The 16,224-nt window shown below is 43.9% G+C and overlaps 1 protein-coding gene across 1 annotated transcript in view; it reads left to right on the top strand.

Annotated features, from left to right (window-relative positions):
- Positions 1–16,224, top strand: part of huwe1 (HECT, UBA and WWE domain containing E3 ubiquitin protein ligase 1) — a 221,466-nt gene that overhangs the window by 37,787 nt on the left and 167,455 nt on the right. The window contains 1 exon segment of the mRNA XM_059643207.1: positions 10,558–10,629. Within this exon segment, the coding sequence (XP_059499190.1) occupies positions 10,585–10,629 (45 nt within the window). The 5' untranslated portion in view covers positions 10,558–10,584.

Genomic DNA, 16,224 nt, shown 5'->3' with positions numbered 1-16,224 from the left:
GCAGATTAAAATCACCCACAATCACCATTATTCCCTTATCACATGCATCTCTAATTTCCTGTTTAATGTTTTTTTCGAAGATCTGTAGTTCCGGTTAGAGTTGGAGTTCTTGCTTGGTTCGCTGGGTTGTTTCATTTTCATGCAAAAGTTTCATCTCCCTTCTAGGTGACATCAGTGCTGTGCAGCCACCTTGAAGCACTGTTGTTCTGTCCTGCTCTGAATTTATATGGTCGGGTCTGCTATTTTTGACCTCACCATTGTAGTTTGAGTGTCTATATATGACACCTACTAATGTTTATTGCCCTTTTGTATTGGTAGAGTTGAGAAATACCAGGCTCCACGTTGTCAGAGCTAATATCCCTTCTCAGTAGTGTTAATTTCCTCTTTTAAGCAGCATTGCAGCTCTGCCTTATTCTTTTTGCCTGCTTCCTAAATACTGAATATCTGGAACATTCAGTTCCCATCCCTGGTCACCCTGCAGCCATGTATCAGTAATCCCAATTATATTGTAAGATAACAAGGTGCAGAGCTGGATGAACACAGCAGGCCGAGCAGGAAAGTTCAGATCAACACAGGAACCATATTAGTAGATTCTGTGAACAGCTATCACTGAACTGCTTTCCCCAGTTTTCCCTTCAAGCATAATACCGCATTTTTTTTGTCCTGTCTGTTTATACGCCTGGAGAAGTTTTTCAGGGTATTGGCATTTAGTTAGTTATGTCAGTACTTCATAATTGTTTATCTGTTAACTAGAGTTTGTTTACTTATAATAAATAGTAATTCTTAAGCTCAGAAACTTATGTGCTTTCTGTCAACCTGAGTCTGAAAATCAGGTGAATTAGTTAATCCTTAACTTTTGTGCTGACTGGGAATAGCAGAACTCGATTTCCAACGTGCTACCTTGATGAGGCTCGACAAGTTCCATAGATTTTCAGCCATACTGTACCCCCTTGTTCAGCACCCACCATGCTGAACTCAAACCTTACTTCGGGATCTCATGTTTCGATACAATCGCCTCTCATTTTTCTAAATTCCAATGGATACAACCTCAACCTTCCCTTATCAGAAAGCCCATAATGAAGGGCCTATGTTGATGCAGTAGGAGGGGGCTGGTGTGTATGTGCTGTTTACAATCCTTAAACCCTCAAGAAACGTTGCACCAAGCTTCCTGCTGAGTCTTATACGCATGAAGTGTTATTTTTGCTTGGCCGTGTGCTATTTTACAGCTATGTCTTTGCTTCCTGTTACCCAGCAGCTGTGCCGAATCTGTTGTTTGATCTTTTTGCCCATTCTGGCTTGACGTGGCTGCGCTGAGCTGCTTTTTTTTTGTTAAAATAACACAACACTATTGATTTCCTTGATGTAGTTGTAAGTTGGTTACATCAGCAATTATTATTCAAAACAAAGTGGGCAGTGCGCAAGATTTATTCCCTGTGCTGATGGTGCTTTCCAACAGAAATTGGGATAATGTTTCTGCTCTAGCAGTTTTACAACTGTCTCCAGAAGTATTGAATGCACGTGGTGTGCAATATGGTGCCAGTTAACCCCTCTCCATTTTTGTACTCCGAAGCTTCAAAGTGGTTGGTTTAGAAGTTGCTGTGTTCACTTAGCAATGTGTGAAATGTGTTAGTCCCTACTGAAAAATGTTTGCTGCGTCATGCATTTGCTTCCGTTACAGTCTCCAACAGTTTTTGCACTTTTATAGACTCAAAAAGTCGTGAGTTCCAGGCCAGTTTTGCAGCTGCAAAATCTGTTTCTCTTTCAGGCTTGCAAGCAGGGTATTGCAGCAGCAAAAAGGTCACCACCCACCATTATACTTGAATGGAATCAAAGAGGCACTTCTGAAAAAGAAAATTGCCATTTACACTGAGTATTTTAGAATTGTTTCAGAGAAATAGTCTGTGTGGCCCAGCCAGTCCATGTTCTTTTATCTAAGTCCTTTATTCTTTTACAGGATTAGGGAGTCACTGGTTAGGCAGCATTTATTACCTGTCTCTAATTGCCCAGAGGGCAGTTCAGAGTCAATCACATAGGCCAGACCAGATAAGGATGAGTTTCCCTCCCTAAAGGACATTAGGGAACCAGATAGATTTTTCTGACCATTTGCAATGGATTTGTGGCCATTGTAAGATTCTTAATTCCAGATATTTTTATTGAAATCAGATTTCACCATTTGCCATGGCAGGATTCGAGCCCGGGTCCCCGGAACATTATCTGGGTCTCTGGATTTACAGTCCAGTGATATGCCACTGAGCCATTGCCTCCCCAGTGAAACGTAGTTCCATGTCTCCACTGTCCTGGCTCGCAGGACCTTCTGCAGAAGCAGGGGTATAATCTCAATCGGAGCGAGTTAGGGTGGCATCTCAGGCTGGTGAAATCTTTACCCTGATGGCTATGGAATCTGCCGTTTTGTATGTTCAAGATGGAGATCAATAGATTCCTGGATGTGGAGGCACTGGTGTTGGCCTGGGGTGGACAAGGTCAGAAATCTCACACCACCCGTTTATAGTCCAATAGGTTTATTTGAATGCGCAAGCTTTTAGGGTGTCGCCCCTTTGTCAGCTGACATGAGAAACAAACACACAGCACAGAATTCATCAGTAAGAGATCAAAAGTTCACACTGATGCATTAAATAAACCTAAGATGATGGTAAATCTTAATTGGTTAGAACGTTTTAATTGATATATATATGTAAATCCCTGAGTTTCTTTCAAGTCACTGCCCTGGGAGAACAAAAGGCTTTGAGTATAAAGAAGAGGTGACATTTTAGGTCAGACAATGCACACACTCTCCCTTGCACATGTATACATCTCTGGAGTGACTTTGTATTGCACGTGGCATTTTAGAATTTGCTACTTTAGAAATAAAACTATCAAAACATGAATTGTTTGTAACTTTAAACAAGGCCTCATACCTAACGTGCATTGTCTGACCTAGAATGTCACCTCTTTATACTGATAAAACCTTTAGTTCTCTCAGGGCAGTGACTTGCAAGAATTTTAGGAATTTACATTTACTAATCAATTAAAACCTTCTAACTTAAAGATTTAACAGCGTCTTGGTTTTGTTTAATGCATCCTCATCAGTTGTGTGACCCTTTGATCTTAAATTCTTTGTTCTCTGTACTTCTTTCTCACTTCATCTGCAGAAGGGGCTACGCTCCAACAGCTTGTGTTTTCAAATAAACCTGTTGGACTGTAAGCTGGTGTGGTGAGATTTCTGGAAACTAAAAATCAAAGGATATCTGGGTACTGCAGGAAAGTGGCATTGAGGTACGTGCTGTATTTGAATCGTGGAGCAAGCTCAATGGGCTGAATGGACTCATTTTCTTATGTTCCTAAATCACCACTTTGTGTTTTCTCTTTAATGAAAGTAGAGGATCATGCATAAAGTTAGACTTCAGTTGTTTGTGTTCTTGTAATCTTTTGAAGTCGGCTCACATTAGTGAAGTTTGAGGTTTGGTCACTTGAATTTGGCTCCTCAAGCCTTACCTGCCAATCAGTAATTGGATTCTCGCCTCTACCTTCCTGACTTTGTCCTATATGCTTTGAATCCCTTGTCAACGTGTCTAAAGTAGTCTAAAATCTCCAGTGATCCCCAGAGGAGAAAGTTACATACGCTAACCAGAGTTAAACTGTGTCCCCTAATGCATGACTGTCCTACAAGGGGAAGCATCCATCCAGTCAGGGTCCAGTCTGGTGGATAAAGTGGTCAAGAAAGTCTATGGGATACTTGCCTTTATTAACTGAGTCACAGAGTTTAAGAGCAGTGGGGGAGGGGTTCTGTTGGAACCATATAAAATGGCGGGTAGGTCACTGCTGGAGTAGTGTGTACAATTCTGGGTGCCACAAGGATGTGATAGCACTGGAGAGGGTGCAGAGGAGATTTACCACTATGTTGCCTGGACTGGGTGGTTTTCTATGAAGATGTTGGACAGACTGGCATTGTCTACCTTATAGCAGAGCGGATTGAGAGGGGTCTCTATGGTTTTAGTAGATTTGTAGCTCGGGTTGTGAATGTCATGATTGAGATATATAAAACTTAGTGACATAGGGTAGACAGCAGGAAACTTACCCTGGAGGGAGGGACAGATTTGAGGTATGTGACAGAAGGTTTAGTGGAGATGTGAGGCAAACCTTTTCACCCAGAGCGTGGTGGGAATCTGGAACTCACTGCCGCAAAGGCTGGTAGAGGCAGAAACATTCCGAATATTTAAGTATTTGGATGTGCACTTGTGATGCCAGGCCATTTTCTGTGCTGTAGATCTCCATGACTGTAAGTCCCTTCAGGACCTTGTGTATTTTAATCAGATCACCCCTCATTCTTCTAAACTCAGTTGGTTAGAGGCCAGGCATGTTGGTCGTTGAATTAGTTTTTGGTGCAACAGAAGGTCACAGGCCAGTGGGCCTGTTTGATTTTATTTCTGTTCTTATCTATTCCTTCCTAGTGCTGGTTTTAAAGCAGGACATTGGCATCCACGTAGTTTTCTGTGCTGTCTCTGGAAAAAGAATAGCTTGGCTGGAGCAGAGTCATAAAAACATGAATCTGCAACATCAACTTTTTGCGTTCTTGTTTGACTTTGCTTAACCATATGTGGTTAACGGAGGTGGCCCTTCAATGACATGGTGTTTAGGCAAAGTCTGCCCTGAATGTTTAGCTTCCATAGGTGATGGATACACTGTACTTTCAGTCCTGGCTTTGATTCCACATATCTGGTAGTTTGATGTTGACGTGTGTGTATTGTGGAGACCTTTATGGTGCCATCTCACATTGAGCTCACATTACAAAGAGAACAATTAACAAGGAAGAGAGCTAACAATTGATTTATTGATGCCTGGGCTACTAGCAGATGCAACCTGCTTATAAATAGTACGTACTTTTAAGTGTCGAGGGTTGCTTTAGCATTATTGGGATTCACTGAAGTAGCTTTCCTGTCCCTCATTAAACTTAGCTGTTCTTCCATGTGGGACTTATTTGCTTACATGATAGTTTTCAATCAAGACCGAAAAGAAAATCGTCCAGGTAACCTGAGCAGAATTGAGATTTTCTAGTGCCTCATTGCAGTTTTATACTGCAAGTTCCTAGATGCTGAGATTCTTTTTGGGTAGAAGTGGTTGTTGCACCAAGCAGAATTCCGTCTCCCTTCTTGCAGCATTGCTCAATGGTAGAGAGACCTCAGTTTAACGTCTTGCCTCGAACCTGGTGCACTCTGCCAATATAGGCTCTGTATCGCTGAGATATCCCAGATGAGTGCTTCCCATGTGAATGTGATCCCATTTTAATACCTTAGATTTTGAGAGATTCTGATGAGGGGACGCTCTTCAGCTACTTAGATGTGGGTGGTGAGGTTCGGCACTCATTAGCATACAGTTTTTTAGAGAAATTCAGTCATAGCAGTTCAGGAATGTTTTGGTATGCCACCTTCAATATTTTCTTCCATTTCACTGTTTCCCAAAACTCAAGCCCCCTAGTTTTGAAGGCAGGATTAATGCCACATTGCTTGGGTGATGTGTTGAGCCCGTTGTTCTGAATGAAATGGTCTATATCCATTACAGTTCCCTGCCTAAAGGGATCTTCCACGTGGAGCGAGCAAGCCTAACCTATCCCCATTCCTTTGTCTAACCTATGTTTTGGTTTTCCTTGCATATGTCTCTTTCTGGAATTGTGCAGGCTTGACCCCATGTCTTTGCCACAAAGATTTCTAACTGAACGTAAGCTTTCGAGAGGTGGGCAGGAGACTAGCTGGAGCTGAGAATGCACCATAGACCTGAAGAGGCTGCACTGTTGAGATGTATTGGAGTACTGGAGTGCTTTAATTTGTATGTTTTCATATTGGGGAATTCACCATATTGGCATGAACCAAAGAGCAGAATGTAGTTTTGTGATGCTGCTGTAACCATGGCAATGCAGTAGGCTGCACGTGGTTCGACTTCTTTTGGAAACAGAAGAAAATTTCATAACTCGGGTAATTCTAAGCTGTTGTTTTTGTGCTGCGCACTAACTTGAGTTAGAACCTGAAATAGGCTGTTTGGTCCTTCCAACCATGCTGTACCTTTCAGTAAGATTGTGGATAATCTGTTGTGTTCCAACTTTTGCTTTCATACTTGCCCTGATAATTGATTCCCTGGCCTAACAAGAATCAGAATATACTTGATTCCTCCTCCTCTTAGTCCTAAATGGTCACATCTTATCCTGAGACTCTTGATCCTAGAATCCTAGCACAGCCAGAGGATACTTCCTTTATTCAACCTGCAGAGTGCTGTCAGAGTTATGTAGCAATGAGATCACCTTCATTGACATAGCCCTGGGGAGTACAGGCCTGGTCTCCTCCATCACTTGTAGCAGAATCCTGCCAATCTAAGAATCAGTCAGGACTGTAGTTTATGCTGTCAGCAGGCTAACTAACCTGACCAGTGCAACCTCGCAGTTTATTTGGGGGCCAGGAGTTTGTCAGCCTGGCTTATTTTCTTTCATCTTGGCACCCACTGTGCCTGAGTGGCTACCTCCTCCAAGGTTTTCTGCCGGTGTTGTATTATGTCAGCGCTTTGAACCTCTGTTCTTGCTTCCTGCTAGGAAATGACAATGTTAGCTTCATTACAATTGTACAGGGTTGAGACCTACCAAATCTGCCTTGCATGCTCAGCTGGTGCATTGTGATTAAAAGCCTCAGCCAATAGACCAAAGTCTTTCAGTCTGTCTGCAGTGGGTGAAGTTCTTTTAAGGTAGGCATCAGTCTTGTAGCTCTTTGTTGAACTCTTTCCAAGGTCCCTAGAAGAACATAAGAAACAAGAGCAGGAGTGGGTCATCTGGTCCCTCGAGCCTGTTCCACCATTTAATAAGGTCATGGCTGATCTTATCATGGACTCCGCTTTACTTACCCACCCGCTCACCATAACCCTTAATTCATTCATCAAAAATCTATCTTTGCCTTAAAAGCATTCAACGAGGTAGTGTCAATTATTTCACCGGGCAGGAAATTCTGCAGATTCACAACTGTTAGCCTGAAGAAGTTCCTCCTTGACTCAGTCTGAAATCTGCTCCCCCTTTTTGAGGTTATCCCCACTAGTCCTGTCACCCACTCTGCTGAAGCCAAACAGCCTGGGCATGGTTATTGCGGACTCCATGGGTGGGAGGTTGCACGTTGCCCAGTGCTGTTCGGGCATGTTCCACACAGGCAGTATGGGGAAATCCCTGTGTCTGACAAATTCGGTGCTGCTCGGTTACCTTCCCATCCATCACTCTCTGCATGGGAGTGTGGTAACTCTGCTGGGCTCATAATTGAGAAGGTAAAGGCAAAACTCTGCATGCGCGCACCCGCCACCACCTACCACCCCAGTAACAGCTGCTGCATTTCAATGATGCAAAAATGTGTCAGGACATCATGGTAGTAGAAACAGTTTAGAGAAGGCCAGTATGACTGATTCCTGGTGTGCTGGGATTTATTTTGTGAAGAGAGTTTGGATCTATATCCTTTTAAATTTTAGAAGAACCAGAAGTTATCTTACCCAAGTACATAAAACCCTGAGGAAACCGGATGGTGTGAACGTCCTGTGTGGTCCCTCATTTAGGACTAAGATATTGGGGTGCATTAAGCTGTTCAGCCCATTGAGTCTGCTGTGCTATTTGGTCATTGCTGTATTGGCAATCTGATTCCTCCTGCCTTTTCCCGTAACCTTTGATCCCATTACTGATCAAGAACCTATTTTTAAGTACACTCAATGACTTGGACTCTACAGCCTTCTGTGGCAGGGAGTTCCACAGATTAACCATGAATGAAGGAACAGAGGGCATTGCTGCTAAGTGACACACAGACATGTGGAAGGACACGTAGCATTGAGGAAGCAGGGAGGCCGCAAGAGGACTTAGGCAGGCTGGGAGAGGGGACAAGTGGCAGATTGCATACAACGTGGGAAAGTGTGAGGTAATACATTTTGATCAGAAAAATAGAGGAAAACGTTATTTGCTAAAAAGGGAACAGCTTCAGTAAACAAACACAAAAGTAAGATAATAAAATGTGAGGCTGGATGAACACAGCAGGCCAAGCAGCATCTCAGGAGCACAAAAGCTGACATTTCAGGCCTAGACCCTTCATCAGAAAAGGGGGATGGGGAGAGGATTCTAAAATAAATAGGGAGATGGGGGGGAGAAGCGAACCGAAGATGGACAAAGGAGAAGACAGGTAGGGAGGTAGGCAGGGGACAGGTCAGTCTGGGGAGGACGGACAGGGCAAGGGGGCGAGATGAGGTTAGGTAGGAAATGGAGGTGCACCTTGAGGTGGGAGGAGGGGATAGGTGAGAGGAAGAACAGGTTAGGCAGGTGGGGACGAGTTAGGCTGATTTTCGGATGCAGTTGGGGGGAGGGGTGATTTTGAAGCAATGTGGATTTCACCAGCTTCAAATTTCTGATGAAGGGCCTAGGCCCAAAATGTCAGCTTCTGTGCTCCTGAGATGCTGCTTGGCCTGCTGTGTTCATCCAGCTCCACACTTTGTTATATCAGATTCTCCAGCATCTGCCATTCCCATTATCTCTGATCACTAAAGTAACTTAGGAGTTCTGTTTCAGGAATCTTAAGACGAATGTGCAGGTTTGGTGGGCAAAATCGCATCCCTTCACTGATGCTGTACCCTCAGGTCCTGGTCTCTCTAACTAGTAGAAACATCATCTCCACAAGTACTGTCCAGGTTTCAGTGTCTAGGCCTCAGTGAGATTCCACTTCCTCACCCCAATCCTTCTCAGCTCTTCGAGTACAGACTCAGGGTCTCAAATGCTTCTCATGTGACGAGCCTTTCATTGTCAGGATTTCCTTGTAAACAGCCTGTTGAACTGTTCCAAGACCAACATGTACTTCCTCAGATACAGGTACCAAAACTGTGCTCAGAGCTCCAAGTGCAGTCTGACTACAGCCTCAGCAGTACATCTGTGCTCTTTTATTATAGCCCTGTTGCAATGAATGTTAGCATTACATTTTCTTTCCTATCTGTCCACCGAACCAGCACGTTAGTCTTAAGATTCCTGAAATAGAACTCCTAAGTTACTTTTGTGTTTGTTTACTGAAGCTGTTCCCTTTTTAGCAAATAATGTTTTCTTCTATTTTTCTGATCAAAATGCATAACCTCACACTTTCCCGTGTTGTATGCCATCTGCCACTTGTCCACTCTCCCAGCCTGCCTAAGCCCTCTTGCGGCCTTCCTGCTTCCTCAACGCTACCTGTCCTTCCACATGTCTTTGAGTCACCTGCATACTTAGCAACAATGCCCTCTGCTCCTTCATTCATATTGTTAGTGTAATACAATGTGAATGGTTGTGGTCCCAACACCTCTCTCGTGTGGAACTCCACTAGTCACTGGCTGCCAGCCTGGAAAAAGACTGGATTGTCCCTGCTTTCTGCCCTCTCCGGTTAGCCAATCCCGTGTCCATTGCCCCTAATGCTATAGGCTCTTTGCTTATTTAGCAACTTCCTGTGCAGCACTTTGTCAAAGGCCTTCTGGAAATCCAAATACCTCGCGTCTGCTGGCTCACCTTTGTCTATTTTGCTGTTTACCTCAAAGAATTCTAACTGATTTGTCAGGTGTTAAGTCCCCTTGTTGAAGCTGTGCTGACTTTGCCCAATTTTACCATGCACTTCCAAGTACACTGCAGTCTTATCCTTAATAATGGGCTCTGAAATCATATCAATGACCAAGATTAGGCTAACTGGCCGGTGTGATTTTCCTGTCTTCTGCCTTCTTCTCTTCTCTTTCTCTCTCTCTCTCTCTCTCTCTCTCTCTCTCTCTCTCTCTCTCTTTCCCCCCCCCCCCAACCTTCTTAAACAATGGTGTTATGTTAACCATTTTCCAGTCCTCTGGGACCCTCGCTGATTCCTGAAAGGTCGCCACAAATGTCTTTACGATCTTTTCAGCTACTTCCTGCAGAACCCTGGGGTATAGTCCATCCAGTCTGGGTGATCTCTCCACTTTCAGACCTTTTGAGTTTCTCCAGTACTTTCTGCTCAGTGATGACGACAGTGTCCACCTGTGCCCTCTAACTCTCAGTTCTAGTATGCCACTGGTGTCTTTCCCCCATGAAGACTGAAACATCGTACCTCTTCAGTCCCTCCATTCAGTCTTCAAGGTAGTAGTAGTGAACCAGAACTTTGAGAGAGTCAGCAGGCACAAGCACAGCCCTTTTCTGAGGATTGTGTAACTGGATAGTTTTAGGGCTATCCTTCAGGGGAGGTAACACTGCCATCCTTGATGACTTGGACCTTCAACCCTTCCATAATTGGGTGATTGAGTGTTAAATTTAGACAGGTAGTAAATACGATTAGAAGCATTCTGGAAATGAATTAAAAAAATGGAAATGATTTTGCGTTGCAATCACAGCACAGGAAACAGAATCAGAAGTGAATGCATTCTTTGCTTTAACTTCTCCAAACAGTTTCTAAAGTTTTTCTGCCGGTTACAGTCATCTTGTATTCTTTCAGAAATGAGAAATACCGTGCATGTTTTATTTTCAGGTTTTAAAAAAAAAACCTGAAACTTAGCTACTCATTGAAACTTTATTCCCTATTTTGGCAGAACTAGAGTGCAGAAACGAATGGGAAAATGAAAGTCGACAGAACGAAGCTGAAGAAAACGCCAACTGAAGCGGTGAGTTTAATGCTGGTGCTGGTTTTGCCTGCTGACCTCTGCCTTTGGATGGAAATAATAATAAAGGTTGAGTGCTGGATGCTCTGAATTCACAATTGCTCAGGTTAGGGTGCTGACTGTGTTTAGCACCGTGCAAGTGCCAGACAATGACCATCTCCATGAAGCATTTGAAGCTACCTTGTTGAATGTTTTTAAGGCAACGATCAATTTTTGAACACCAAAGGAGGTGAGGGTCAAGGTGAGCAGGTGGGTAAGTGGAGCTGATTTCATGAAAAGATCAGCCATGGTGTTGTTGAATGGAAGAGGAGGCTCGAAGAGCCAGATGACCTTCTCCTCCTCTTTGTGCTCTTATGAGAGAGAATCTAATGGTTGCCCTTTTGACAATCATTAAGTTACCATCGCTGAATTCCCCACTAACACCATCCTGGGGATTCCGACTGACCAAATGCACTGGACCATATCAATTCTGTAGTTACAACAACAGGTCAGAGGTTTGGATATCTGCAACGGCTCACTTGCCTCCTGTTTCCACAAGGCTTGCGTGCCATTGACAAGGTACAAGTGAGGGGTGCGATAGAATACTCTCCTACCCTAGGAGTAGGCCATCCTGCTACTCAAGTCCACAGTTCTCTCTGATCAATGCCAAGGCGGTACCTTTTCCCCCACCTCTGCTCCACATCCCATGATAAAGCATGCATTCAGCAACCCCACCATGGGCCCAATGGTTTTTCTTGGCTACTCTGGTACTAGGAAGGTGGAAGTCTGTATTCCAGCGGGCTGTGAATACTCGGTTATTGATCAACAGATCTTAAGGGAATCGAGGGGTAAGATGAGAAAGTGAAGTTGGTGAATTTTACAGAATGGCTGAACAGACTGAAAGGGCCTTCTCCTCCTACTACTTGTGACATGACCCACTGCAACATTTTTATTTCACGTGGGTATCCTGACTTCATTGTGCACTGCTGCCCCCTTGTAGTGATGGGTTCAATATCGAGGCATTCCTTGTCTCTTCCTATTTTTACAGTCTACATGATACAGCAGCATGTGAGCTAGGAGTAGGAATAAGGTCATTCAGCTCATCAAGCCCATTTCTCCATTCAATTTGGTGGCTGATTTGTTTGTGTGGCTTCAACCTTGCTTTCCCATCAGTATTCCTGGCCCTTGGCTCCAAATCAATAATCTGTCCAACTCACCCGTTTGAATCTATCCAAAGTCCCAGCCTCCATTGCTTTCTGGACAAAAGAATTCCATGGACCAACGGCCCTCAGAAAATAGGTTCTCCTCATGGGAGGCCCTTAATATTTAAACAGTCCCTTCTAGTTCTGGGTACCCAAAAATGGGAAGCATTCTTTCATCACTTATGCTGTTGAGACCCCCCTCCCATCCCACCAAGGATCTCTTATGTTTCAATAAAGTTACCTCATTCTTAAATTCAGTGAGTAACAGCTCCAACCTGCTTGACCTTTTCCTTACAAGATGAAATCCCTCCATGCCAGGTATAGACTGCGTGCGTGTTAATCTGCTTCAAGAAAGCTACTGGGCACCAGGACTAGAAATAAATGTGATGCTGCCAATGTCACCCATATCCCGTGTGTAAGAAAGAGATTTTAACCCTCAAGTACTCCAGTGCATAAGCAGCAGCAACTTTCCTGTTTTCCCATAGTGCGTATGGGCAAGGTACTCGGTCGTCACTTTACCTGACACACGTCGCTGCAGCCCGTAAGGGACCTGGTTACTCTCCGTGTTAAGGGAAATGCCTGCAATGGTGCAGTACAATAAGAATTCCCCCACCTCTTCCCCTGAATCTCTTGCCAAGAATCTACCCTGATGTAACAAGATGACGAGTTAGTTGATCACCATAGTTCGTAGAATTGTAGAGTCCCTACAGCGTGGAAACGAGCCTTTCAGCTCCAGTCCACGCTGATCCTTTTGAAGAGCTTCCGACCCTAACCCACCCATCTTCATTACCCTGCAATTTCCATGGCTAACCCACCTAGCCTGCATCTCCCTGAACACCAGGGCAATTTAGCATGGTCAGTTCACCTAATCTGCACATCTTTGGATTGTGGGAGGAAACCCACCTAGTCACAGTGTACAAATTCCATGCAGTTAGTTGCCGGAAGGTGGATTTGAATCTGGATCCCTGGCACTGTGAGGCAGCAGTGCTAACCACTGAGCCAGCGCACACTTGAAGGAATTGCACCCTTGGGTTGTGAAGGAGCCTGTGAAATTGCGCTGTTTGATTTGTTTTACTGAGGAATGCAAGGTCCACATTGTAACTGGTTGCATTGACCTGAGACAGAGTGAGCAGTGTTTCTCTCTCCTCCTCTTTTCTCTCGCGGACCACTACCACCACCCACCACAATGTTGTGGTATTAATATTGCCGAGATTCCTGATGACCAACCTGGTCTGTGTCTGGTTTATACCAAATGGTCTATGACCAGTGTTCCCTCCTAAGTGCACGTGTGTGCAGCCGCTCCAAGAGTCTGCGCACGCTAGAACATAGAAACGCTACAGCGCAGTAGAGGCCCTTCGGCCCTCAGTGTTGTGCTGACCTGTGAAACCAAACTGAAGCCCATCTAACCTATACTATTCCATTATCATCCATATGTTTATCTAATGACCATTTAAATCTCTTAAACTTGGCAAGTCTACTACTGTTGCAGGCAGGGCATTCCATGCTCTTACTACATTCGGAGTAAAGAACCTACCTCCTATTTCTGTCACCCCTCAATTTAAAGCTATGTTCCCTCTTGCTAGCCATCTCCATACGAGGAAAAAGGGTGGACGGTGAGAGCCTATCTAATCCTCTGATAATCTTGTATGTCTCTATTAAGTCACCTCTTAACCTTCTTCTATCTAATGATAACAGCTTCAAGTCCCTCAGCCTTTCCTCATAAGACTTCATACCAGGCAACATCCTGCTAAATCTCCTCTGCACCCTTTCCAATGCTGATCAAAAAAAGAAATTAGGAATGCTGGCTATGATCTGTTATGTTTACAAACATGTCCTTTGGAGTAGGAGCAGCCTTCAGCCCCTTGAACCATCTCTGCCATCTTGATTATGGGTGATCATCGACCTCCATACCATTCTTCCACTCTAATCACTATCCCTTGGTGTCATTACTTCTTGGTGAAGTGAAGAAAGTCCTCTTTGTTTCAATCCTAAAAGGCCAACCCCTCTTGTTCTGTCATTCTGTCCAGAGCAAGTGTTGAGCATCTACTGTAGTGAGCCCTGTGTGAGTCTTGAAAGCTGCAATGAGATCACATCTTACTGTTGTAAGTGCAAGAGAAAGCTGGCCTAATATTTAGCTGGACTGACATTGGCAGTTTTGTGTTCCTTTTGTAAGGGCTGGGAACGTCAAAGTGTTCCTATGGAGCATGGGGAAAGGGGTGCCTTAGTGACCTGTGGTACTCTTAGCTTGTCAGGGGAAGATTTGATTTGCTGGGTGGGGTTGTCAGCTCTTAGGGACAATTTGGTATTTCCAGCTGGGGACTTGGAAGCTGAACGCAGTGTTTCTCATGCTTGAGGGCTGCGATTGTTCTCCTCATGGAAGAGGAGCAGTTTAATACAGGTGTTGAATTTTATGCTGCCCTTTGGTCAAGAACAAATGATTTCTATTAGTGGGAGGCTCAGTAACCCAGGGATTTATTTGACCAAAGGCCAATTGGGGATACCATTTGCTCGGACAGTTTTCTAAAAAAAAGGATTTGGACTGCACTCTTTGCTACAAGTAAGAGCCCAAGAAATCAGAGCAGGGATATGCCATTCAGATTGACAAAGTGTATTTGTCAGGTTGTATTTGACATAGGACTTGGAGCATACTTTGCCCTTTCAAGCCTGTTCTGTAATTTAGTATGATCATGACTGAGCATCCCTATTGATGTTACAACTACTCCCTAAATCTCTTGATTCACTGAGGAATCAAAGAACTAACTTCCCAGCTTTTATCTTTTCAATAAAGGAGCATCCACAACTTTCTGTGGTACAGAATTTCATAGATTCAAACCCTTTGTAGAAATTTCTCTTCATCTCAGTCCTAAGTGCTAGGCCCTTTAACGTGAGACCGTGCTCCTGTGTTTTGGATTCCACCACCAGTGGAAACACCCTCTGTCTCCTCTGTCAAAGCCCCATCTAGGTCTCTTACCTGTCAATGACACCCTTCTATTGTAAACTTCAGAGGATATAATCCTAATTTACCTGGCCGTCTTGGTTTAAAATTTTTGAACTGGAGAGGAGACTTTCCACATTGCTTCATTAGCTTCTGTAATGCACGAGAGCTTTCTGCATTTGCTGGTAGCATTGTCAAATGAATTGCTGCACTTATAAACAGCAAGTTACTGAAGTGGTGTTTGCACTTTGCTTTGTTCAAGCATCAGGTGAGACTGTACACTGACAGGCTGGCACTATGGTGTGGGTACAAAGTGAGGTTCAGCTGGCAACAAGTAGATGATTGGTTTGTGGAGTTCAGGATGCCTTGGGCTCTGTGTTTTACAATAACGTAAGCGCTTTAACTGCTAAATATGTTCATAGTTGATAGTTGTTTACCTGTGGTTTACAATCTATTTGTTATACATAGTCCTTGATAGTTGCAGAAAATTGTTTTCTGTCAGAATAGAGGACTTTGCAATTTTTATCTTTATTATTGACAACTCTGAATACTGGCGCCTGATTTCTAGTGTGCTACTCTGAGATGTACACTGAACAATGTCTTTGTAGTGGAACTGTCAAGATTTTTGATAGGGAGAGGAATTCTTATTTTAAAATTAATTCCGATTACTTGCTCTTCCCAAACTGTTGAAAGTGTTGGTGAGGTTCCATGTTGAGCTGTTCTGATATGGTGTAACTACATCTACGACAATATTCCAGAGAGATGTGTGGAATGTTTTTTGCAGCATATTCAATACACCCCAGTAGTGACTATCCTCTGGAAATGGCTTGGTGTCCACTGTATTGCAGTGGGATCTGAATTGTGTTTGCACATAGGCCAGACTGGGCAAGGATGACAGATTCCTTTCCATAAAGGGGACGCTTTTTTGAAGCAGGTACATTGCGTCACTTGTTGGGTTTTATCGTCACTGTATCTGAGACCAGCTTTTTTGCATAGGTTGATTTACTTAAATTTTAAATCTTGCGGTTGCCACAGGATTTGAACGAGTATCTGTTGGATCATGACTCCAGGTCCTCAATAACTTTGCTCCCATGCTTCCGTTTTCTTAAATTCAACTCAAACCACCTTTGAGATTGTTGCTGTCAGCTTTTTGAATCTGCTTCATTTCGTGCTCAGAGTTGGCCGCGTTGCTGGCGTGCATCGCAAACCTCTTGGCAGGGAGACTTGGATAATCAGTGTTTTGTTTTCAGGTGGGTTGGCATGGTGATTCTCCCTTAACTTGCCTGAAATGGCATTCACTCTGAGCCAAGATGAACTTGGAGTTTGCTGTCTGTTAACTCCTTCGGTGTGTCGGATTGCAGCTTCGGATCAGGCTGAGGTGCACAGCCTCCGGCAGCTATTTGAGTTTGTGGCAGGTGGTGTGCAGTGGAGCGTGTGGGACCTTTAGATTTGGGATGAAGATGCTTCAGTTGTGCTGGGGCT

Source organism: Stegostoma tigrinum, chromosome 49 (genome assembly GCF_030684315.1).
Source record: "Stegostoma tigrinum isolate sSteTig4 chromosome 49, sSteTig4.hap1, whole genome shotgun sequence".
NCBI lineage: Eukaryota > Metazoa > Chordata > Chondrichthyes > Orectolobiformes > Stegostomatidae > Stegostoma > Stegostoma tigrinum.
The sequence above is the reverse complement of the archived record's forward strand: the minus strand, read 5'-3'. Positions and strand labels throughout refer to the sequence as shown.